The following is a 24,767-nucleotide window of genomic DNA, read 5'->3' as shown; positions in this document are numbered from 1 at the left end:
TGTAATATGAAACAAACAGATTAATGGTGCACATGCTAGTGGCTATAGGCATAGAGCAGCATAATTTAATGTTACTGAGAATTTTTCATAATTAAAGAATGGGGTGGCATTTAGTTTGAACTACTCTTAGTAATTCTGTATTGGTATAGAAAAGGTAACATGCATGTTTGCTGTCTTTTAAACATAGGCATTTGTTAATGGTTGGTTGCATAAATCTTGTGAACGAGGTAAACAGATTCATGACCTTACCATGTTTGTTTGTTTTACACCACTATGCTAAAACAGGGGCTGCCACCATGCTACTCCTTGTTTGACGTGTTCTAATGTGGTACTGATGTCCACTTAGGTACTCTTTCAAAATAAAACCTGTAATAAAGTAGCAGTATATCTTAATAATACCCTTATTAAAAGAGAATGTACCTAAGCAATACAAAGCTTGTACATAATGTCTTGGCCTGGTATCTGAACAGGAGGCACTACTGTGTTAAGAACGTGGTGTTTAGAAGCTGAAATCCTGTCTGTCAACAGACTCGTGAATGAGCTTTCTGGAGAGAGAAATTGTGCGTGGGATTTGCTAGTTTATAGACTTGAATGAACAAAGACTATGGCAAAAGGGTATTTTATGGGCATGTAAATTCTGCCCCTTTCTACAGGTAAACGGCCCAGTTACCACTTTTTAACGTTAGGAAAGTGACAGCAGTATTATTTATAGAAAGTAAGTGCATTTTGTTGCAGCTTCAGCCACTGTAATTTGTAGAAGAGAAAATTGTCCTTCTGATGTAAGGTAACTTATATGCTGTTAATGGATACCGACCTCAGCCATAGGGAGCGGCAATGCCTCTCTCTAACTTTGACCTGCAATGTGGAGCTACAGCTTGGTCTCTTTTGCTGTTCTATATGCACTCTGTCTGCTGTACAGTATTCATCCCGCTTAAATTTAGTTAGCTTGTATAGGCTAAGGAGCCTTGCATTCAGACTCCTTCTGTAGTCAGTAGAAAAAGAGGGAAACATTAAGGGTGATTTATCTTCAATCTAAATAGATGTGCTGAATCAGTCCCTCTAGGGAACCTAAAGGAGTAATTCAGATTAGATAACTAACTTTTGAAGTTAAGGGGATGAATTGCACCCCTGAGTTTTTATATAAGAAATCTATCTTGGGTGCCTGAAGTGAGTAAAATCCACATTTGGGACGATAGTTGGGATGGGATTAGAAGACATGTTTATAGATCCTTCAAAATCACAATGCCTATAGCATTAGAAAGTTAGGTAAGAGTTGAATTGATTTTAAGAGCCAACTTGAACACTGAATTCAGGAGTTCTAGTGAAGAATTTAGAACATTTTTCTTGCTCTTATACATTCCTTTGCCTGATCAGTTGATTTAAATTTTTACATTTGCTGGTCTTGAGCTACTGGATCAAAATAAGAAGTAAATATTTTCAGTTGTCCTTTTGCAAAATAAAGTAAGAAATTAGCTGATGTTGATCATATGTTCCTATTCTGTGTTACTGTGCTAACTGAAAATATTTGTGGGGAAGTGCTCAGAGGAAGAAGTTGTGTTACTGTTGTATTGTGTTATTTTTAAGTCATCTGTACACCCTTCTGTAAGGGTGTATGTAGCTAAATGAGCCAGATTCCAGGTAAGTGTGCATGTGGTCCTTCCATCATTGGGTTTCTTCAGTTATGTTTTAATAGGTGCTCATTCCTGCACCTCTAAATAGTAACTTCTGTTTTGTCCTCTCAATTTCTAGAGTAGAGGTATATTTTTCAGACGGTTGGGAGTCTGTTTAAAAAAAGTAATAGCCAGTGCTGCATTGTAAGAGTAAGTAAATAATATGCAATGTCCATCACTATATATGATTCTGTGTACAAGAATGAGTGGGTGCGAAATTTAATCTGTACAACACTTCATGTAAGTTTCACACAAGATCTTGCTACATGGCAAAGAACATGAGGTCATTTTGGGTAGGGGATAATTGGGATTTGGAGAAAGTTTTCAAATGCATGTTGAAGTTGCTGTAGAAGTTGAACATTGACCCTAGTTATAATTCATTGAATTCAACTGAATTCAAAACTCCCAAGTCTTGACTGTAGGTCAAGCACCATACAGCAAAGGAGGTATTCTTGGAAGTCATTTTGAAAGAGATTAAGATTAACGTGTTCATAATTCTCAGGTATTTTTAATGTATCTCTTACCAACCTGCATTTTCTTCCTTTCGAATTGAGGAATAGAACAGTCTCAGATTTGTTGTGGGGTTTTTTTGGTCTGTGTCTTCCTCCCCAGCTTCCCGCCCAACTGTTTTCTCAGATCTGCCTACTGTAACCTTTCTCTCTTCCCCCCACCCTCCATCACATATATCATAAATCACAATAAAATGGTCTTACAAAATTGACACAAATAGTTCTATCTAAGCAAAACATCTCAAACTGTACTCACATAATACTTCTGAGCGTGGATAAAATCAGGTCTTGAAGTATGCTAAAGATGTCAGTGATGCTGGTATCAGCTGAGTTTAGAAGATAACAAAGACCGAAGTCCAGAGTTTCCTGCTGATAAAGTAGGGTCCTAATCATAACATGGGTAACCTCTGCTTCAATGTTACAATTGATTTCATCCTGAACAGATTTTGGACAAAAAAGGAGTCAGAGAAGGAATACAGCAGAACGCAGCATTACTCATGCATAGAACAATGTGTTGAAAATTGCATGTGTGTATGTGTGTATATACATATGTGTGTGTGTATGTGTGTATATATGTATACATTTTTAAGAGCATGCACATTGATAATCTCAGATCACAGAAGTGTGAAATACCATGGGTTGTCCGTATATTGACAGAATGACAGCATTCACTAGCATTTGTAGTAAATTTCTCATTTTTTGTGGACCCTGACCTTAGGAGGAAACCTTTCTTATACGTATTTTTGTGGTCTAGGGAGTACATCAAACAAGAGAGTGCACAAAATTGTCCAAATGGAGCAATATTGCACTGACAATCCGTCAGTCTGTAGTTACGTTTCTGTTTTACAGTATCATCAGCCTCTTTATTAACTTTAGATGCATATATAGACTTATAGGCATGGCTGCAGATGCAATAGCAACTGTTACTGATAACACATACATCATTGTAGAACCTACATTTTAAGGTCTTAGCTAACTTTGTATTTTGAAAACTTTAAAGAAAAATGTTGATTTGAGGTGGTAACACAGCTTCTCAATTTGTAAGCTGTATTTGTCGCCTAGGTTTCCCAGGGCATCTGTGAAGTGATTGGCAATAACATAATTATATACTGTCTACATAATGGCATTACAGAATGCTTCCTGGTTTTCTCAAGAGTAGCCACTTCTCGTTACACACACCTGCTTCTTATTCTCTTGGTCTGGGGAGTACACTTCAATCTGTAAGCTGAAATGGGACTGTTGCAGCCATATGGGGTTGAGTAGATAAAAATGTTGTATATGAGCTAAAGGCTAATAAATTAGTCTTCACTTGGAAGGAGTTCTATAAGGTTAAAAAAAAAAAGTGCTCATAGGTGAGAATACTTAAGCTTAATGATATGCATTTGTTAACTCATTAAACTTCATAGTATCTTAAATGTGGACTTTAAGTCATCCTTTTTAGTGTATCGGCATTCTTTTAAGAACATGTAAATTGATAACTACAAGCTGAAAAAGTATTATAAACCACCTCAGAATATCAGTGCCCTGAGATGCAGCACTTAATCCTCTATTATGGTGCAATAAACCTCATTTTTCTTGGGTCACAGTTAATGAATATAACAGCAGTCCGTCTATCATAGGTTATTATGTCACAGATAATGATCTTCACATAGGCAAGATTCCTTCAGTCCTTGCTCCTAGGTATTATTTCCGGTCCAATTACATCTCATAACTCTCTTTGCTTTCAACTTTTGTCTTGCAAATTTTCTCCTGCATTTTACTTAGCTTCATGTCATATTAATCTCATCCATTTGCCATATGTATTTTGAAAGTAAATATTGTTTATGTTGAGACAGTTCTGAGGGCCCAAAGCAGCCTGAAATCACCTTGTGCTGCTTGCTGCTCAATTGTAAAAGTCCGTGTCGGGCTCAAAAATCTTGTGCTATTAAAAGACTCCGGAACAAAAAAGAGAGTCATGGGGGTGTAACACTCTTAAGTAATTGCGATCTTGTTATGTACAAACTTTTTCATTTTTTAAAAATCTACTCAGGAGCAGTTGTCCTGACATAGTTCAGATCTTAAGGCTGCCATGTCCAAGCATGATCCAGCAGAGCAGAATTTGTCCAGTACTGCCTGTACTTTGGGGCTTCTGCCTTCCTCTTCTTTTGTTTAAGGTCTAGAGTGGGTCACTCAAGTACTTTTCCACAGTTTTTTAGTGTGGCTTTAATTTATGGAGTGTCTGGGATGAGAGAGCAGCTGCTATTCATTCTCACGGTGTCTGATTTCTGACAGGTGATAACACCTGGGCAGAACATCCGCATGGCCAGAGTGGTCTGCAGTCTAACCTACAGAATGAGCTATAATAGTAAGTAGTCAGTATTTGATTAAAAATAAAATTGGTGTGGAGTGCAGATGAAAAGCCAGGATAGTATTGGGATTATATCCTTCCTGTAGAGGTGGTTTAAAAATCACATCTTGTGATTGTTGCTAACTGTGGTGTGTATCTTTGAAAGTATTAAGTGCTTATGCAGAGTTCTAAATGAATTTATTAGACACCATCTGGGCATGTTTATACTAGTTTGTTATGAATCCTATGCTACTATATGGTATTTCAAGTATTTTTACTACTTGAACTACAAGACTTTGTGTTTTGAGTTAATATTGTAACATTAAGGCTAAGGATGACATTGAACTTTGATTTTTATTCAGTTTAAGAAATGGTTTTTGAAAATCCACATTTGTAATCTAATTTGAGGCAGGACTTTCTTCGCAGCAAGATGAACCCTAGTAGTTGGCACAGGTTCACATGACTAACCAAACTCACCAAAGGGCTGTTGCTTTTACGTGATTGATGCTTCCTCTGAGCAGTGGTGGCCTGGGAACCCTCTGACATGGGTACCCTGTGTTCAGTCTGCTGCGTGCTGTGGACAGCCTGGCTGAAGCTGTGATTGTGTGCGTTATCCTGGCTTTAAAGGGCATCTCCTGCTTTCCTAAGAGCCATCTGTTTCTCTCTAGCTGTTACTATTTGCAAACAAAACAGTAATCTTTGAAGTGATGCTGGTAATTATTAGTAGGTAGCATTTGGGCAGGTGTATTTGATATGGCAGTGCTAGGCAGCTGCAGCTTTGCAGGCCAGCTGTTAGCCTGCTGAGCTGCGTAGCTGCCATCCTGGCCGTGGCGGCACAGCTTCTGCTGCCTGGAGAGGAGGAGGAGGGTGAGGAGCAGAGTGGCAGGTCTGAGCTGGGGTTTCTGGAGAGCTCCTTCTCAGAGCAGCCTCACTCCGAGCAGCGCCATGTCTGGATTTAAAAATATATGTCAGCAGTGGGAGAGGATACAACAGGTAGGCTTGGCTTACTGCAGACCTGGTCTTTCCCTGGAGATCACTGGGGAGTTTATCCCAGTCAGCTTCAGTGGCATGTCCTCTCCTGCATCGTAGTGAGGAGGATGGGTCATGTCCAATTAAGATTTCCTTTAGAAAAGGAGCTCTTGGACTGTGAGGCAGCATATAGTGGGTTAAGGTTGAGAAGAACAGGTACTACAGAAGCTACACCTTGTCACTCAACTGAGAAAAGTGTCTGTGGCTAACCATTCTCATGGAGAATCTCTCCCAGTAAACAGAACTTTTCTCACAGCTTGCTTGTGCTGTTTATAATCCATATTTTATATCTTAGTGATCCAGACTTAGTTCTACATTGGTAACCTCACCTGAATTTTGTAGTAGTTTTCAGTGTGTTTAGTGGTTTTGCATAGCAGTTTGTAAGTGGCAATAAATAGTGAATTTGCCTCATCCATGTGAATGTGTTCAGGACCTCAAATTAAACATTAGTAACCTTCATAGGATTATATTGTAAACTTTGGAGAAATACAAGAAAGTGGATTCATGCTTATGATTTAAAAAAAAAATTGAAAAAAAATCACAATTCAAAAGGTTTTGGATCCTAAGAGCTTGGTTCTTTGTAATTTCTGCAACCCTCGTTTGGAGGAATAAAGTGTTGCCCTACTGTTGCCCATAGTGTTGCTATTGGTAGGTCAGATCCAATACCATCAATAATAATAATAAATTTGTGGGACAATGATTTCTAAATCAAACCTGTGCTCAAATTTCTATTTTCTCAGCTGCATGAAGAATTTAATTCAATAGTTTTGTAAAGTATTTTCTGTCTGGTGTTTTCTACAGAAAAAAAGCCAATTCATTTTGTAGAAGGTAAAATGTACTGTTTTCTTTCATTCCTCACAAACATGTCAATAAACCAGTTTCTTTTGGTCAGAAACTAATTGAAGAAAAAATACTGAAACACCGAAAAGCATACATGAATTAGACTGTTAGCTTTTTATTTGTATAGAATTTTAATGATGAGATGAAAAAACAGTCTTAGATGATAGAACTTAAGCGGCAGTGAGCAAAGGTGGTGATGCTCGTGTGTCCCACAAACTGCTTTTGATAATCTTACTCTGAGGATTTTTTTTTTAAAACTGGATATGTACTAATCTTATTGTCACTATGGTGACAATAAAACCTTAACTCTCTTGTTCTTCCTATTAAATATATCAGTATATCAGACATGGCATTCATCTGTGGGTTTATCAACAGGAAACTCAGTACTCATTTCTTTTTTAAAAAAACAAAAGGCAAAAAGAAAATTATGCAAAACTTTGCTCAGCCTCAGCTGGAAAAGAGCCCATGTATTATTGTATCAATCTATTTCTTGTAACAAATAGGTGCTTCATTATTAAAATGAAAAACTTTAATTGTCTGTCTTCCGAAAAAAGCACCATGTGAACATCTAAGGCCCATTACTTATAAAATGTCTACTCTGTGCACACTGCTGCTTATTTTATTCAAGTATGTGGATTGATAAGTGCTGCTAAGTGCATCTTAGGTGGTTATATTCTCTTTTCTGAGTTTCCTGTCTGTGGTCATTAGAGAAAATGACCTTGAAATCTTGTGCTCTCATCACAGACTCAAGGTTGAAGGGTCCAGTTCTTCTGGGGACGAATAAGAGTGTAGATTTTTTTTTTTTTTTTTTAACAAGCTGTTGGTTATTGTTTAATTTTAAACTGTCAAATATGAAAGATGTTGCAGTGATTTTCTCACTTGAGTGCCTGTACTGAAAAATGTTTGCAATAACTTATATTATGTTCTTGGAGTTAATGAATACAGAAGGATGAAACGGGAAAAACAATCAAGAGCCTAAACTTTGAGGGAGAAAAAAAACTTGCTCTCCTTCCTCCCTGCTACCTTACTTTAGCTTCTGACATAATAGGAATTATTATGAATAATAAACATACGTATGGAAGAGAGAAAAGCTATACCTTTAACTTGTTTCTTTGTTTTTAGGTTAACAAAGCCCTTGTCATTTGCGGATTGTGTTGGGGATGAACTACCATGGGGATGGGAAGCCGCATATGATCCTCAGATTGGTGTATACTACATTGATCACATAAACCGTAAGTATTTTTTCAATTTGCCATATTGATTATATAAGAAGGCACGTCATGATTAGACTTTCTTAAGAAGCTTTTAAAGCATGACTGGGAGTAGGGAAAGATTTCTTGTGAGAGAAGCGTAGTTAAAGTAACAATTTCTGATTTTCAGTAGACAAATTATCCCATTTGTGTGCATGGGTTTGTTGGGGATGGTTGCAGATGTATTATAGCTGGCTCAAAATTATTCATACGACTCTTCATCTTTTGCTGTGGAAGAAGTCCGTGTAATGTGTCATAAATAAAGATGGCTTACATCTGTTGGTATCTGTAAAGTGTATGATGTTTGGTGGCCATTAAATATTCAGTAATGCGCACTGGCGGAGATAGTCTTAACATGAGTAACAAAAACTGGCTTCAGTCTAACTACTGAAAGGAACTATTGTAGATAAGGTAGTATGGAGTGTGTGTGGGGTATTTGTAACTTGTATATGAGGTCTGGCAAATGTACTGTAGTTCTAAGAATGTTGTAGAATACATTTCAGGCTATAAATAATGCTGTATTTTGTAGTAATTGGAAAGGGAATGGTGAATCAAAATGCTGGGGAAAAATTGCCCTTTGGTATAACATTATTGGCTTTAAAAGGCTTACAAGAAAATCTGCTGATACAAAATAACTACATCTGTTTCTACATATATTTTTAATTGCATGGGAATTATGTCTAAACCATACAAAACTAATACAAAATTTGAAATACAATGCTTGTTAGACTTATTGAAATGAATATATTCCTGAAAGTGTTTCTACCTTCTGTTTATGTGTTCATTACTCCATATTAATTGATACCTTTTTCTATTTTCTCAGAAGTTATTTTTAATAACATAATAGAAGAGATTCCATTTGAGATCAATACCTGAATATAGGTGCCTGCATCTGTGCTAGCAGTGCTGTGTACTTACTTAAAAAAATAGTAAGGTGTCTATGGCCATTTGAGATGCTTTAGGTTAGCAGAGACAACTGCACAAGGTCAGTAGATACAGCATGGACGGTAAGTGACCAGTGGTCTTCTGGAACAAAGGTGGAGATGAAGCTCATTACCCTGTGGCATCTCAAATGTATGGGCAAGTGAATCAACTCTGAGATGTCTGAGCTGCTTTTGTAGTCAATAGCTGCCTAGTCAGTACAGCCACTGTAACGTAAAGTGTGATGTAGCTGCCTGGTTGGGTGTCTGCTTTGAAGATGAGCTGATTTAAGCTCCTTTGGTTGGGTTGGACTGGTTGGTTGAACCCTGATAACTAGAATGAGATGGTAGACATCTACTGTGCTTATTGAACACTTGCAGATAGACACCTTATCTTGAACTGAATCCCATCCAGTAACCTCAGTTGGGGTTTTATAGCCTTGTTTTATTGGAATGAGAGTCCTCTGATCTTACAGAGGAGTGTGGTGTTAAACGTTTCTGAACTTTAAAAAATAGGGACGTACCTGATTGAATTCAAATCACGAAGAAAGAAAAGGATTTGCTTCTGAATCTAAATGCTATTATAAGAGGAAACTTGTCTCTAACTTCTGCTTTGGCCAAAACTATAAAACTTAAAGTTATAAAATTTTGAGCAGGCAATCCGCATTTCTGGGCACTTTGAAAGTGCTTTCAGATCACTGCTCTGATAATTGTGCTCTTTTATTCCATACGTGCTCAAAATTTTTAATGAGTTCTAAAAATCTCAGCCTTTTAGTTTTGTTGCCTTTTTTTTTGAAAGATATTAAATATTTTCTTTATGTTTAAATCCTATTTCTGTGCATTGAAGGTGAATTCCTGCATATTATAAGCTGTTCGTGGGTAAGTTCTGCTTCACACACATGCAAATGTTGAGGCTTGGACAGCATTGTCTTGGAATTCTTTTGACAATTGTTAATATCCTGCAAACACTAATGCTTCACTTAATACAGAAGAGTTGTGTATATCCATCTGTACGTGTGTCTTTCTGTGGCCAGGACAAATAAGTGTGATTAGCTAGGTTTCTTTGTATTATGTTAATGCCTACGATGGATGACAAAGTGGTGTACTTTGGTATACTTAAAGTGGTTTCCATCCATTGTTCAGCAGTGCATTTGGTTTCTGTTATAGTAATGTATGTGTTGCTTTGTAGCCATTTCACCGAAACTTCTGATTTTGTAAAGTGGTATATTTTAGTTTTGTACACTGTATTTTGCATAGTGTTTTGGTGAGAGTACTCTTGAGTTGCTGGGAGGTACGCTGCCTAAGTGTCTTATAAGCAGGTCATTTGTCTGACATGCCAAATGTGGAGATTATAACTTCTACTTCATCTGACTGGGGTGCATGTGTTGTTTTGATGCTATTGAAATCTCTAGTATGGAGGTCACTAATAATTAGAGGGGAAAAGCCTTTCTAGAAAGCAGTTTTTGCACCTGCTTACTGCTTTATTAGCAGTGTAATAATTCAGATGTATTGAATATGCTTTCTGGATTTGAACTGTTGAAATTCTCTGTCAGGACAGTGGATATGTTAGAACAAGGAAGACTTCTTTACTCTTTCACCTGTATAGATTATACTTTTGTTATTCTCTCTTTTACTGGACAAAGGAAAACTGCACCCACTGCTAGGAGGAGGACCAAATGGATAGATGCCTTAAAAAGAGGTTGCATAAAGCGGGATTTCAGGACCCGTAAATGGCAGTTTGAGGGATAGTGCCTTGGGCAGAAACCTGCTCCCATGTATTAAGTCGGGGGAGGTGACTACGTTTCATGTTCAATGCCTTCTGGATGGATTTATTTCAGCAAAATGTTTGAGGGAAGGCCCATTGATTCTCTCCTCTTGAATCCCATAATTAATTCTTCTGAACAGCTTCTCTATTATCTGTCCTCTTTTTCATTTCTTTTTCCAGTATTGTTCCTACTCTGTGCCTCTGTACAAAGCTACATTTGATACAACTGTGAAGTTTCAGATTGTCCACAGGACTTGGAGCTGTTGTAGTAAAACTGGCCAATCTTGTTAAATTTCTCAAACACACCCAATAAACAATGAGCAGCAGGCTAGACCACAGTGCAATAGACTGTAAATTCAGGTGGTCCTACTCATGGTTGTTCCCTCCTTTTCTGTTAAAAACTGAAGGTTGAATATGTTAAGGGTGGAATTTCCATTAATGTTCAGCGTGGGACTTATTCTGCTCCTCTTGAAGGTGGATATTGGCAAAACTCCCACTGATTTCAAGAAAGCAGTACTAGACTGGAGCTTGCAAAGTTCTAAAAATTCTACCAAATTTCTATAATGAAAGGTTAAATTCTTAAAAAATTATTTAAATCAATATATCTTTAAAAAAAAAATTAAATATCTTCCCCATCTGTCTAATTATCTGTCTTAGACCTTTACCTTCCCTTCTCCCATACAAACCTGAGAAAAGCCTACTTTCCTTAACTGCCGGTGGAAACTCAGTTTCTCCTCCACAGAGGGGTAAGAATTGGCTGTGAACAGTCTGCAATTGTAAAACACTCCCTCAGACTTGAGGAACTTGCTTTTGGTGTCAATATGTTTAAGTATAATTTGGGTTTATTATCATCACACATTTTCTATAATTTTATATATTTTTATGAGTTTTTTTCAAATACAGATGGGGTTTTTTTCCTAGCTCTTACTGATTGCCTTAGAGCTTTCTCATCCTTTTGGATGATGTAACCCACTTTGAGAAACACTGACTGAGGTCATTACTTTATGAATATATTACCCCAATTAGGAGTTTTAATGTGATGCTTTCAGCTTCAAGGGAGACCAGATTACAGGCCATCTGGCAAGGCGGAACATGCATATGATGTGGGTAGCTAATACCATAAGAACCTAAATGCTTACCCTGTGGTTCAGTAGCGCCCTTTGTTAGAAGGATGACTGAAGGGATATTATTTGGTGGTCAGGGGCTGAGGAGTACCTTTGGTACAGGATCCTTCTTACTGTGATTTGGGAGAGTATAGATTGTATAGCTTATGCTGTTCACTCTTGTAATCATTATTGCATGTATGTACTGTACTCGTGTGTTTATCTACTTCAGCTGTCTAAATTGCTAACATTTACTAATTTTGCTAAATAACATGGTTAGGAACTCAAGGCAATACCAAAAATAACACAAACCTATTACTCGACTTTATTTCGTATATCTACAGGCAAAGTCATCGCTTTCACGTTTTTCCAATTCTTCTGCAGGGTTTTCAACATCAGGTGTTAAGTGGCTGAGATGCAAACATTTATGCTCTTAGAGCTTGGATTTGCAAACACTTTTAAACTGATATAATCTCTGAAAGAATTGGTCCTGCTCTACTGCTACCTCTGGCCTTTTGTTCTGTCCTTGCAATGTTTTTGCTTATACTGGCATGAACATTTGCATGGCCAGACAGTGAATCAGATCAGGGAGCTGATTCGAGTTGAAACTAATCCGGTAGGGGGAAAAAAAAAAAAAAAGTTGCTATTTGTTCTCCTTCCCACACCCTATTTATGCAAGCAAGAGAGGGAAGGTGACCTGGGATATGAATGAACGAACAGTCAGGTGGAAGAGACGGGGGACAGCTGCTTTTCGTGGTTAAAGGTGTTTTGAAATGACACCCTTGAACTTTCGTCTGTTCTGTGCCCTGTGCAGCCTTGCCATGAAGCAGTTTTGACTCTTGAGGCTGTGATTTCCAGGTGCACTTCTGGAGTGATGGTGGCAGCTGAAGTAGCAGTCATTGCTTGCTCTGGTTCCTGCTCCCACATTGTGTCAGCGTGAGGATGTGTAGTAAACATGGACAACGGGGAAGCACTTTCCTTCCTGAGGTGTGTGAGTTGTTGTTCCCCACCTCCTCTTCCTTCCCCCAGCTGCGCAGGTTTTCTGATCCAGACCATTGCATGGGATGCGTGTAGATGAACAGCTGTGGAGGTAATGGGAGCAAGAAAGAGAAACTTCTACTTCTGGCTTGACGTGAATAGTCTGAGGGAATCACAGGCTGGGATAAGTTCTGCCTTGCTTTCAGCATCCTATGTATTCCTAAATAACTTATCCCCTTTACTTCCAGTTCTTATTTTCAGGCTCAGGAATAACCAGGCAAGTGGTTGTTTTCTTCATTGCATTGATCTAGTTAACCTGTAAAACATGTATTCTGCTGTTAGTAATGTTTAGCGGCAAAGGTAACAGAAAGGAACTGAATGACAGTATTTAAAAGATAAGGATGGGAAGGAATAGCTACTCCTAGCCCAGTAGTATTTCAGACCATCACATCTCTTTCTTTTTGCCACTCTGTACGTTGTATTCAATATGATGATTTTTCTCCCTGCCATCCACCCCCAGCATTTTTCTTCAAAACAGAGTTGGACATCTACCTTTTCCGCTTCTGCAGCTCCTCCCTACTTAGTTTTAATTGTCCACTTTGGAAGCATGAATGCACCTTTCCCAGAGACTGCTTTCTACCACTGTTTCATCCACAAAGAAAAAGAAAATTGAGTCAGTGATGCTAAAACATCAGGAAGCATAGAGGTAGAGGGATTTGTGTCTGCTTAGCTCGAGAACAGAATTCACTGGAGGTCCCTATTTCCCCAATTGGTTTCCTTTCTTCTTAAAATTTCAAAGCCTAGCTATTTACCTACACTGTTTGACACTTATAACACAATTATTTTAACTACAGGTATTCTATTTCTTGTTGTAATCTTAAAGGCTTTCGTGCCAGTTAACGCCTGTGCAACTGGTTTGTCTAACACAGGGATTTCTGTGGATAGACTGACTCTTCTCTGCTCCAGCCTGGGACTCTAGTAAATTTGCATCTATGAAAGTGTGCCAGACTGTATTTTCAGACAAGGAAGAAATCTGAAAATCCCACCATGAGTCTGCAATTACCATTAGCTTGAGGGAGTCGAATGGTGTATCATGATCATAAATGTGCACTGTTCCCATGACCCATCACCATCTTCTAAGCAAGTAGTGACATGCAAGCATTTGGGAAACAATTGTGAAGACTCTTTACTGTCAGCAAACACACATGGTGAAAACCCAAGTGCAGTATATCTTACCTATAAATAAGATTGAAGATATCTTCTCTGCCCCTTGGCTATAGGAAGGGATTAGAGTAATCTGGTGCATGCTGGCTTCAGAAGGAGGGCTCGAGCAATGAAGGCTCTGGTTTAAAGAATATTTTAGCTGCTGACTTTTATGTAAAGATCATATTTGCATGTTTTTCTTATGTCTTAGTTCTGATAGCCATAGCAGTAGAACATTACCTACTTACTGGATAATGTAGAGCAAAATGCTCAGGGTTTCTACTGCATTTGACTCTGAGATATACAAGCATATGCTACCTGATATCTAGGGGAAACTAATGTGCCATAAGAATAACATGTTCATTATTTCTTTGTAAAAATCTCTGAATAAATATTTCTTGGAAATCTGCTCATGCTTGCACAGTATAGCTGGAAAACATTCTCATTTTATCTCATTACTCAAATTCAAGCACAGAATTATTTTATGGAAAAGTGAAGAAGGTATCTGGAAGAGAGGAGGCATTTTTGTGTGCAGGTTCTATGGCAGGAAACAAACTGTAGAGAGCTCAGTTCAGAGCATACTCTGAATAACGTAATTTTCCTTCATGTCTCTCTTTAGAACCCATATTCCATCTTATTATGTGGTAGAATGTGATTTTTCTTTGAGTATCCAGCAATGTTTTAGATCATTTTTAAGACACTGTATATGTCATTTTGTTGGGCTGCACGGTCTTACTGAAACTGCTGTCTCTGTAATGTGCTATTCTTTATTACCTATTGAACAAATATATCAGTGTGAAATGATATAATATTTGTTTGTGAATTCTTCCTCAAATTTTTGGGTACAAATTGCTTTTCTTGTTGTTTGAGTTTGAATTGTAAGTATTTTAAAAAGCAGGGGGAAAAAGGAATAAGAAAAAAATGCATTTAGAAAGCCTCTGGTATGTAAACAATAAAGTGCATTCCTTAAGCCAGTCTAGTAACACTTGGTTATTCTCCCTGAAACTAGTGCTAGTACATTTGCTCCTTTGCTGTTCGTTAAGATTTGCATCTCCGTTGCCTGCAATATTTGTTATGCCAGTGGAAGTACAATGAAGTAATATTTGCACTCTTTTTTTTTTTTCTAAGTGTATTTTTGTCTGACTGCAGGCAAAAGTACTGGAGATTTGAAAGCCAGTTTATCAAGAAACGTGGGACATACTTGTAGAATAAACGTATCTATAGTGATTACGTAATGTTGTTGATAAAATTGGTTTCACCACCCACCACTAAGCTAACTGGCGTTATCCTGTGATGGTTGATAGCAGACACTATTTTTCCTCTTCTGATGTTATATGTCAAAGGGTTGTTGTTGATTTTGTCTGTGCCATCTTGAGACATTTTTGTGCAAGATACCATTGAAATCTTGATTCTCCTTCGGTGCAGCTGGCCCCGGTTTGGCTTGCCTGCAGCCCTTTTTCCAGGGGCTTGCCTTCAGCATGCAGTAGGCTGCTTTCCAGGTATCCCCTCCTTCTCAAACCACCTCTGTGGAGTAGGATGTAATCCTACCACAGCAAAGGCATTGGGGGCTGTTCAAAAACCAGTCTGGGTTTAGCTTGCACACTTTCTTCAGCCACTAGGGTTCAGGAGAAGCACCAGTGATGAGGGATCCTGAATGTAGTCAGCTATTGGGTTTGAGGTTTTGAGGCCTGTGTTACTCTCTTGAAGGTGGCGTTCTGTTTGGTTGGAGGTAGGAGTCCTTCAATTACTATGCAAGATAACCAGAGATGACAAGTGTAATGGAGTTATCTTTTCATCACTTACTATTTGAGGCAGAGAAATTGCCACCCTGACACAGAGTACCTGGCTGGGTTGTGACATGGTGCAGCCCAGAGCACAGCCGTCTGTGCGCGGCACACTTCTGCATCAGTCAGAACCACCCTCTTTTCAGGACTCAGCCACTGCAGTTTTGCCACCTCTTGTCTTGTATTGTACTTCTGGTTTCCAGGTCTGGAAACTTTCCTGTAAGTTGGTATATGAGGGAGGAGGTGCATGGTATTGATGAGTAGATCCATACTTAAGATTCTAATGGATGAGTAGATCTATAAGTAGGCTTGCTGCTGCCAAAAAAAGGATGTCTAGTTCCTTCCCCAGCTGGGTTCTTCCTCCTCCTTTATACTGGCCCATTGGACCTTTGATAACACGGCACAACTCACCTAACCTGCCAGAACATGATGTATCTGCTTTCATGTTATCTTTTGGAGCCAGTGAGCATTTGGGTGGGTTTAGTGCATTGAATAGGCTTTGTGCTGGATTGAGTGAGCACCAGAGGCTGTGCAAAAGAGAACATGTGTAACGTTGGGGAGTGTGGGTTGAGGTGACATGGTGGAAGCCATCACTACCAAAAAGGAGGGCTATTATAGCAGCTCCAGCTGTGGCATACAATTCCCCCCTGCTCCTCTCCCTACAGATCTTAGGTCACTGGTCCTCGTTTCTAGCCAGGTCAACTAGTTTCCCTTGGAATAGCCTCTCTTCTAAGAGGGTGGTTCTGCTACGTTTACAAACTGGAATAATATGGGCGTGTGTTTAAACAGATGAGAGTTCTCTCTTCAGGATGAAAAGTGTAATGCCACGATTTTCTCTCCTCTTGCTATGTATGTGCCCTTCTCAAGTAGCAATCTAGCATCTCCGGCATTTTTTTAAGTAGGACCCCTTGAGAGTACTTGTTCTGTAACTGTGTTGCCTAAATGCAATGTGTCTGACTGAAGAGAGCTTACATGTGGGTCATTCTAGAGCCAATCGATGCTATTATTTTGTTTGGCAAGGGGAGACGTTGGAAAACTATTGCTTCCACATATTGTTAATCCTGTAGTAAAATGTCCGATTCTCTCTTGTCTAGCAGTAGGGCGTCAGGGAGCCGTTCCCTTCCCTGTGGGATTTTCTAGTGGGATTTTAATTTCGTGTATTTTAGGGAAATACGATCTACTGCTGATAAGGTAATAGTTTCCTTCTGTTCAAGTAGACTGTAAAAATTTGGCAGAGCTTCTTGATAGCAGACAGGAACATAACATATGAAAATATCTCATTTTAAAAAAATGGCATGCCTGACTATTGCCTGTATCCTATCTTATGTATAATTACGCAGAACATGCGTAACATTGCTGCCCTTGAAAAAAGTTCTAGCCAAAGGAATAAACAAAACTTTCAAGGCGTAAAGTCAGTCCTGGCATTTTGGTTTTGAATTACTGTTTGGGCCAAATTCTTTGCTGAGTTTAAGTCCATCAAACCTGGCTGGCAGTGAGCCAGGAGGAGTGCATTTCATGAATAGCAGTATGATTAAAGCCAGCGCAGCTTGCTTTTCTACGTTACAGGGCTGTGATCATTTCAGTGCACAGGAACGTCCTTGGGTGGAGCGTGCCATCCTGCCACTTGTGTGGTTCCGCTGGGCGAGACCTCAAGTGTTTTCTGTCTCACAGAATTTCCCCCCAGCGTGAGTAGTCACTCAGACCTTTAAAAACAGGAGGAAATAAATTGCTTGTTTATAATTTTTTATAAATTTATTAACTATGCACTTGCAGTAATTTATTTAAAGTTAAATTAATTGGTTTTAAATCAAGATCTCTTAATAGAATTGAGTAAATTTGATTTGCAAGTGGCTTTGCCAAATGACGCTAAAACCAAGTGAAATTAGGAATGTGTAACCTGAATATTAAGCGTGCCACCACCCTCCTCATTCTGTTACTACGGATCATTATTTTGCATTGTGAAAATTGCATTGCAGAGGAAGTTGGCAGATAAAGATTTTTTGAAATCTAAGCAGTGCTCTTGGTAGAGCCTGATGTACAACTCTTAGTTGTTTAAAGATCCATCTTAAGGAGATTCCTTTAGTTCATATCTAAGTTTATGCCACAGAAAATGATGGCCAGCGTATCGTCTTCATTTTCTCTAGAAGAAACAGCTGAACTCTTGAATTTAGCTATCTGGTGATGCAGAAAGTATTGGAGAGGACATGCTCAGGGGGGTAGTTTGTTCGTTCTCCACTGCTGATCACTGAAGTCCAGTTAGCATTTTCTAGAACAGATACAACCCTACAGCTCTGTCCAGTGTTCATAACCAGTGCTTACTCCTCCCCTGGCCAGCAGAAAAAAAATCTCCCCATCTGTCTAGCTAGCAATCTGTTTGTTGCATGATTCGTATCTGCTGCAGACAAGGTTGTAATGCATCCTGTTGCAGTCACCAGTGGAAACATTTATCTGCCCTAAAAAAGGAATGAGATCTTCCAAGTTTATTTTACATCAGCTGTTGAATGGTAAGGCTAGGAAAATGTTTGAATGCCCTTTGTGGTTTAAATCTCACTCTTTGATTTAAGCATGTGAAGGGCTTCACATCTCATTTTGAAATGTTCAGCAAGCTGTTCCCACAATGACATGCATGTAACTATCCCAATAATGTTCTTGTGTATACAAGTTTGACCTTAACAGTAGGTGCTTCAAACATTTTCGTCCAAGGAAAAGAATCTTTATCTTTGTGAGGCTTTACTCTGAGAAGTCTAAATATTTGTTTTTGAAAGGACAACTCTGCTTTTTAAAAAATTTTATTGGGTCTTGGAAGGTACATGTGCTCAAATGAACATACTTTTCAAAATGCAGCACTACAGTACAAGAAATATCATCCATAGTTCTTTGTTTTTTTTCTCTGTGGGGTAAACCTACTGATTGAAATTGAGACAACTGAAAATTATAAATGAACAAGCGTATGGTGCTGCTACACAGGCACACGTTTTTATATTTATTAAAAAATACATATATATAAAAATACATACATATATATATATATATGAAAACAACTTGCCAAACAAGTGATACGCTTTTTGGGGTTTTTCATTTCATAATATTTAAGAAGACATAGAGTGAAAAATACTCTAGAGTCTTCTCTGCTTGGTAAAAGCTGAGTAACAGTTCTGGGGTAGTCATTCCAGTACTGCTTTGCTTTTTCCAGGATTGTGTATTTTCCCAGAATAAAATGCATTTGTTCCGGAATAAAATACATGCAGATAGAATTGGCTGAGAATAGTTTGGCCAGTCATTGTACCTACACAGGCAAATACCCAAACCTCAGTATGCTGAAGTTACAGTGTGCAATTTTTAAAACACAGGGTTACCTTTAACTCATTTATGACTGTCAGTATAAAAGATGTTAGCTCATACAATCATGGTATTGTTTTGCACGTGCAGCTTGGAGAGGCAGAAAGAAAATGTTTGAGTGTATTTGTCAGCAATACAAAATAATCTGCTGTTGATCAGCTTTGTCCTTCTCTTGCAGTCACAAGGACAGGGCATCTGTAGGCCACGTTTTAGGACTCTGCAGGCTACATTTGGTCTTTGAGCTGCATGTTGAGCAATCCTCACATAAAACCTACAAGGCAATTACCTACAACATGCTCGAAGATGAGACCTTCCAATCTTGTAAGATTATTTGGTGGCTGCTGGTTGCACTCTTAAAACACCATCACATCATTACATTCTTCTAAAAAACCAACATAACTGCATTTATCCTATTTGATCATTGACCCATGAGAATCCTGCTTCATGCTCTTCATCCTGCTTCACAAAAAAGGACAGCTCTGGAAACCGGCACTTCTTATCTTGTGTAAATAACTGTGAATGTGGAGGTGTGTTAAAGCACAACAGCAATAAGTGGCTATGGATAGGGACATGTGTTGACCATTTAGGAGAGAAAAGTTATCGATTTGCTTCTTTGTGTGCCTGATATCTTTGTGGAAAAGAGCAGGTGGCTATAAACATGGATATATGTGTGTGTGTGTCCGTAGCTATAGTTAGTTTTTTGGAGAGAGTGTTCCTGTTGGGGTTATTGGAAAACCAACTGTGTATAAAGCTTTCTCTGCTTTAATCTTTTACGCACCACACTTGGGTTTATGTGATTTCTACTCTCTATGTATCCATTGTGTACATCTAAGAGATACCTTTACCCAGTAGAAATACAAAAGCTTGTCATGTTTGTAAATGGTAGAGGGGGTCACCAGCATGGGGGCGGGGGGGGGTGGGGGGGGTGGGGAATGTATGTGTATTTGTTTTTAAAAGCATCAGTAGTTCCGTAGACATTGTCAGTTTAGGATTCTCCAGGGTTAGTTTTATGGGATGCTTCTTTTTATTTGCATGTCTTTTGGTTTATGTGATATTAACACCAAAAAAAGCTTTTGAAAAACTGGTAGTCAGTCAGTATGGGAAATTGTTATTAACCAGAACCTGTCCTTATCAGCTTTTGCTGTTACAAGATCTGTTTTCATATATGGAGTTGAAAGAGTGCCTTCTCCCCAAGAGTGCACTTCAGCTACAGTTTAGAGCAATCAGGTTGGTTCTGCTGCAGTTCTTTTTTCCCCCCATGTCTTCAGCCATGTGTTCCCGTCTGTCCCCCATCCCGTCCCCCGCATTGGTTCTCACAGTAAAGCAATTCAGAGAACTAAAGTGGCAGAAATCTAACCCACAGAATAAACTTTCCTCCTCCTTTTTGCAGAAAAATTCTGAAGTAAATACTTTGCACTTAAATACTTTGGTACTGAATGTTACTTTTTATCTCTGTAGATCTATGCAGATTTATAGTATGTAACTTACAAAGAAAATGCAGTGTGGTGCACGTTTGCATTTCAAACTTTTCATGGCTATGTCTTGTGAGAATGTTTTTGTACTTAGTACAGCTTTAAAGGAAGAATATTCATTATACAGCTTCAAAAAGTGCTGAACTAAGTCAGGAAATATTAATGATAAGATTGAACATTCAGCCTTAACTCTTCCTCTTTGCATGTTTACATTAAAAAAAAAAAAAATCTTAAAACCTACAGTTAGATTGATCTCATCACGTACTTTCTTAATACACACCACTATGTTATGTCTAATCGTCTTGTCTACATATTCTATGCAAGTCTGTCTTCTCTGTGGCTGCTGGAGTTAAAATGGTTGACCTGAAGCCCTTCGTGAATTAAGGGCCTGTTCCAGCCTACTCATTTATATTCCCTGGGTAGTCAGTGGGAAGAAGTACACACCTCAAAAAGGCAGTTCGGTCCCACGTATCTTGGGCACCTGTCTTTGATGGAGTGAAGTGCCCTCTGAGGGCGACACTCTCTGTCTATTGACTATAAAAGAAAGTTGTATCTTGCATCAGATGCCTAGCAGGGATGGGGATGGAGTTAGGTGAGGTGATCTGGAGAGTTAATGTTCTGTTAGTTCAGTTACAGGGGAAAAGATAAAAGTGTTTTTGTAGAGGGAAAGGAGAGAGATAACCATTAGAAAACATGAATAACATATGGTTGTAAAAATTAATGAAGTGGGGAGGAGGGGGGTTGAAAAAATGTAATAGCTAAGATTACTTTTCATTTTTGTTCAGAAATGCATTCAATTTTAAGATGTCATTGAAAGGCGTTATTACTCCAACTATTTCCAAATACTCTTATGCAAAAAATAGCTTTTTCTTGAGTTTTAGGATGTTATTAATTTAAGGTTGAAGATGTGGGAATGATCTACATAAGCATTTACCTGTTGTACCCTAATTCCTAATTTTGCAATTGATCCCTTAAATACTGTTTCTTACACACGCTCTTGTGGCAAAGAAAAACTTAAGTAAAATTGAGCATCTGCTTAGTAACCAAAGATAAGCTATGGTTTACACTTCTGTAACTGTGGATTACAGGCAAAGAAACAATTTAGTTGTGAACGGATTTCAGCAAAGGTCTCTTTAAATCCTTTCTTTTTCTCCTATAAAGAAACAACACAAATAGAAGATCCCAGGAAACAATGGAGGCAAGAACAAGAGAGAATGTTAAAAGATTATCTTATGGTAGCCCAGGATGCTCTCAGTACTCAGAAAGAACTGTACCAGGTGAAAGAACAGAGGCTAGCACTTGCACTGGATGAGTATGTACGGTTGAATGATGCCTACAAAGAAAAATCAAGCTCTCGTACAAGCTGTAAGTACAGTAGAGAATACAATGTAACTTCTTTGATCTGTGCCTTGCAGGGGATCCTGTTTCTCTTTAGGATGGGTTTTCAAGGTTTGCTATGAACACCTTGTACTCTGGCTTTTTTAGAGATAGCATCCCTACTTCTTGGGGGTTTTTGTGTTTGTTTTTTTTTTTTTTTAATATAAAGCTATTCTGCTGGAGAGAACCCTCTTCTCTCTGATACAATTGAACTCCTTTGAGCCGTGGTTTAGAGCAGTTGGCTCTGAAATCTATTTTGTCATGCAGCTTGTCAGAACAAAATTCTGCCAGATCTAGGTTCAAAGTAAATAGGATCTCTTGCGCTTCATGGCTGCATACTGAAATGACCCTACTGTGTTGACAGGTGTCTGCAATAGACGGAGGAGGGAATTTTGTTGCTGCTTTGTAAGAATAGCATGCAATAATTTTGTAGCCTGTGTGCTGTGATCAAGGGTGAAGTAGAGATACATGTTGCAAGGTTGGGCAAGGAATTGGCATGTAGTAAAGTGCTGTCAGAGGCCTGTCGGTGGCCAAACATCTCTCTTAGATAGTGTGATAAAAGTAGCATGTGCAGCTGCGGAAGAACTGAGTGGCAGACCTCTGAGGCTTCTGAATAAATCTTCTGCTTTCCAGAAATCTCCTTAGAAGTTACAGCTTCCAGAAGGAGGTGATCGCAAGATGGCTCAGCTAGAAGAATGAGAACAGAAAGCAGGAGATAGAAAGCCAGGGAGAATGAGATGCTACTTTAGGATCCTGGGATAGGCAAAGGAGGAGAGATACCAAATAGTGGTAGGGGAAAACGGGGAAATTTTGATTATTCATTAATTATTGCCATCCTGCAATGCTGACTACTCTATAAAAGGATATATTTTTTAGAAGTATTATATGTTTTTCTGCACTTTGTAGTTTTAGATCAATGTGGATTCATCAAGGAAGGGATTAATTAATGGTTTAAAAGTACTTAAATATTTGTCCTTTTTTGTCTTTTTAAAAAAGTGTTCTCAGGTTCCTCATCAAGCACAAAGTATGACCCTGACATTCTGAAGGCTGAAATCTCCACTACAAGATTAAGGGTGAGAGTGCTTAACTCATATTAATTTGTATTCTGTGTGCAAAGTTTATGACTATAGAATAAGCAAAGCTTGAACTAGCAGATGTATCTTGTACCCTGGTACTGAAACCTCCTAATATTCTCATCAAATACCATTCAGAGGTTTTTAATGAATTTTTAAAGCTCTGTTACTTTCAGATAACAGATTTTGGGGAAATTTTGACAGATATTCTAATTAGATGTGGGTTTAAATAAATCTGATAACTATTTTCACTTGTAGGCTTTTGTTTTTAAAAGGAAGAGTAAAAATCTTTAGGTGAAAATAGAAAAGTAATAGACCAAGGTGAGCTGCAGCTAGATGATTGTTTTTACACAGTCTTTCTTCTGTGAGAAATGCACCATTAGCTACATGAACTGCCTCACAAATTTCTGTTGGTTTAAAAAACACTTTTCAATAATGGTGTGAAACTTTGCTCTGTTTTGTCAAAATGGAATGGTTCAGATCAAGAATGAAAGTTTGTGTTTGCATTTTGAAATTGCTAATGAACAAAAATCCATTATTTGGTCAACTGTGTTCAGTATGGTCACTAACAGACTCCATATAAAGAACTTTCATTCACAGGTTAGTCTCTAGTGAATTTATCTTGAATAAAGAGGAAATGGTGTGGAAGACATTTAAAATCTATATAGGGAGTTCATTTATTTAAGCTGTGGCATATAATGTTTGATGGCTAGCCTAGGCTTTCTGTAGTAGTTAGTAATGAAAAAAATTAGATTAAACCATGCAGGTTAAAAAGGCAGCACCTCACAGCATAGTCCTTCGATGAGGGCTGGAATACAGACTCTGCGGTAGCAGAAGCAGCGCAAGCGATAGCAGTTACTCAGCTCTTCCATTGCCCCCTCCTGGTTTCTGCACAGAGCAGCACTCATAGAAGCCTCCGAGAGCAACATCCTCCTTCACCTGGAGTAAGAGTTATGATTAGGATTCTAAACAATTAATGTTTAAAAGGAACTGTGGAATAGCTCATTAAAATTTTAAAACCCAGTATAAATCAGGGATGGAATACACTGTAAAACTGGCGTCCGGATGTTGCTCTCCTGACTGCTTGTACACCTGTTCATCCTTACCAATCTCAATTTGTAGTCCCTTATCCTTTAAGGATAAGGAAAGGTGGCTAGTGAGAGAACTTATTTCAACACTGGAGGAGAGGGGAGAAAAAACGTTGTAAGTTTAGTAGGGAGAATCAACAGCAGTGAGGACTCTGTCAGGAACAAGAATGAAAAGACAAGGCGAGAGCTTCTTTCTAAAATGAGTGGAGCAGTAACAGATGTTCCCTTTGGCCAGGAGATCACTAGTATATTTGGGAAATTATCAGTGTTGTTGAAGAACAGAACACATGATCAAATTTAAATATAATCACCTACAAGTCAAAGAGGGGAAAATTCAGACACGGTCCTGTGCTCAGTTTTTCCTGTTACTTAGCTCTGATCACCTCCCAGCTCAAGATGCAGAAACACTGAATCACCTCTTGGCTGCAGATCTACAATTTGTCTGTTCACTGAGGAGGGAGGCAGATGTGTTGATCATAGTAATTCATTTTTTGGAGGTGCTTTCCTCTCTTCATTGTTTCTTGGAGTCAAGGAGCCTAATATCCTGTTGGTTCCCAACATCTGATTTATTGGCATTGCAAAGTCCAGGTTGCATATGTGCCTAAAGCAGGTGACCTGAATCTTGTCTGCAGAGTTTAGAAGGGTGCGAGTCCAAGAATATCTGTATCAGCATAAAGTGTGTTGTCATCCAAAGCCACTGGATATGAAAATCATTGAGATAAGAAAAAGTGGAGCCCTGTGATGCTAGGGCTGGAAAGTGGTTTTCATGGAAGATGGCAAGAGAGGTATGACTGTTATCATAGTTTACCTTTATTTGAATGTTTGAAGATGCTTTGCTAATAGGCCACCTTTTGGCATTTTACAGTATATGCATGTGTGGACTTAATGGGAAACAAAGTTAGTCATTAGTAAGCTGCTAGCCAGCTAGTTAGAATTTGCGTATTGTTCAGTGAACTATTAGGTCAGATGTGCTAAACCTGTTTCTCTCTCACACTGGCTGAGGCTTACTGGTATCATCAGGTTAATGGTGGCTGGACGGGG

The 24,767-nt window shown here is 38.6% G+C and overlaps 1 protein-coding gene across 5 annotated transcripts in view; it reads left to right on the top strand.

The window, feature by feature from the left end:
- The window catches only part of WWC2 (WW and C2 domain containing 2), a 106,634-nt gene that overhangs the window by 31,411 nt on the left and 50,456 nt on the right, over window positions 1–24,767 (top strand). For all 5 annotated transcript variants that reach the window (XM_076336458.1, XM_076336456.1, XM_076336454.1 and 2 more), the window contains exons 2-4: window positions 7,497–7,606; window positions 21,350–21,553; window positions 22,562–22,638. In XM_076336458.1, coding sequence (XP_076192573.1) covers window positions 7,497–7,606; window positions 21,350–21,553; window positions 22,562–22,638 — 391 coding nt within the window. The remainder of the gene's footprint in view (window positions 1–7,496; window positions 7,607–21,349; window positions 21,554–22,561; window positions 22,639–24,767) is intronic.

This window comes from Aptenodytes patagonicus, chromosome 4 (genome assembly GCF_965638725.1).
Source record: "Aptenodytes patagonicus chromosome 4, bAptPat1.pri.cur, whole genome shotgun sequence".
In the NCBI taxonomy this organism is placed as follows: domain Eukaryota; kingdom Metazoa; phylum Chordata; class Aves; order Sphenisciformes; family Spheniscidae; genus Aptenodytes; species Aptenodytes patagonicus.
The sequence above is the reverse complement of the archived record's forward strand: the minus strand, read 5'-3'. Positions and strand labels throughout refer to the sequence as shown.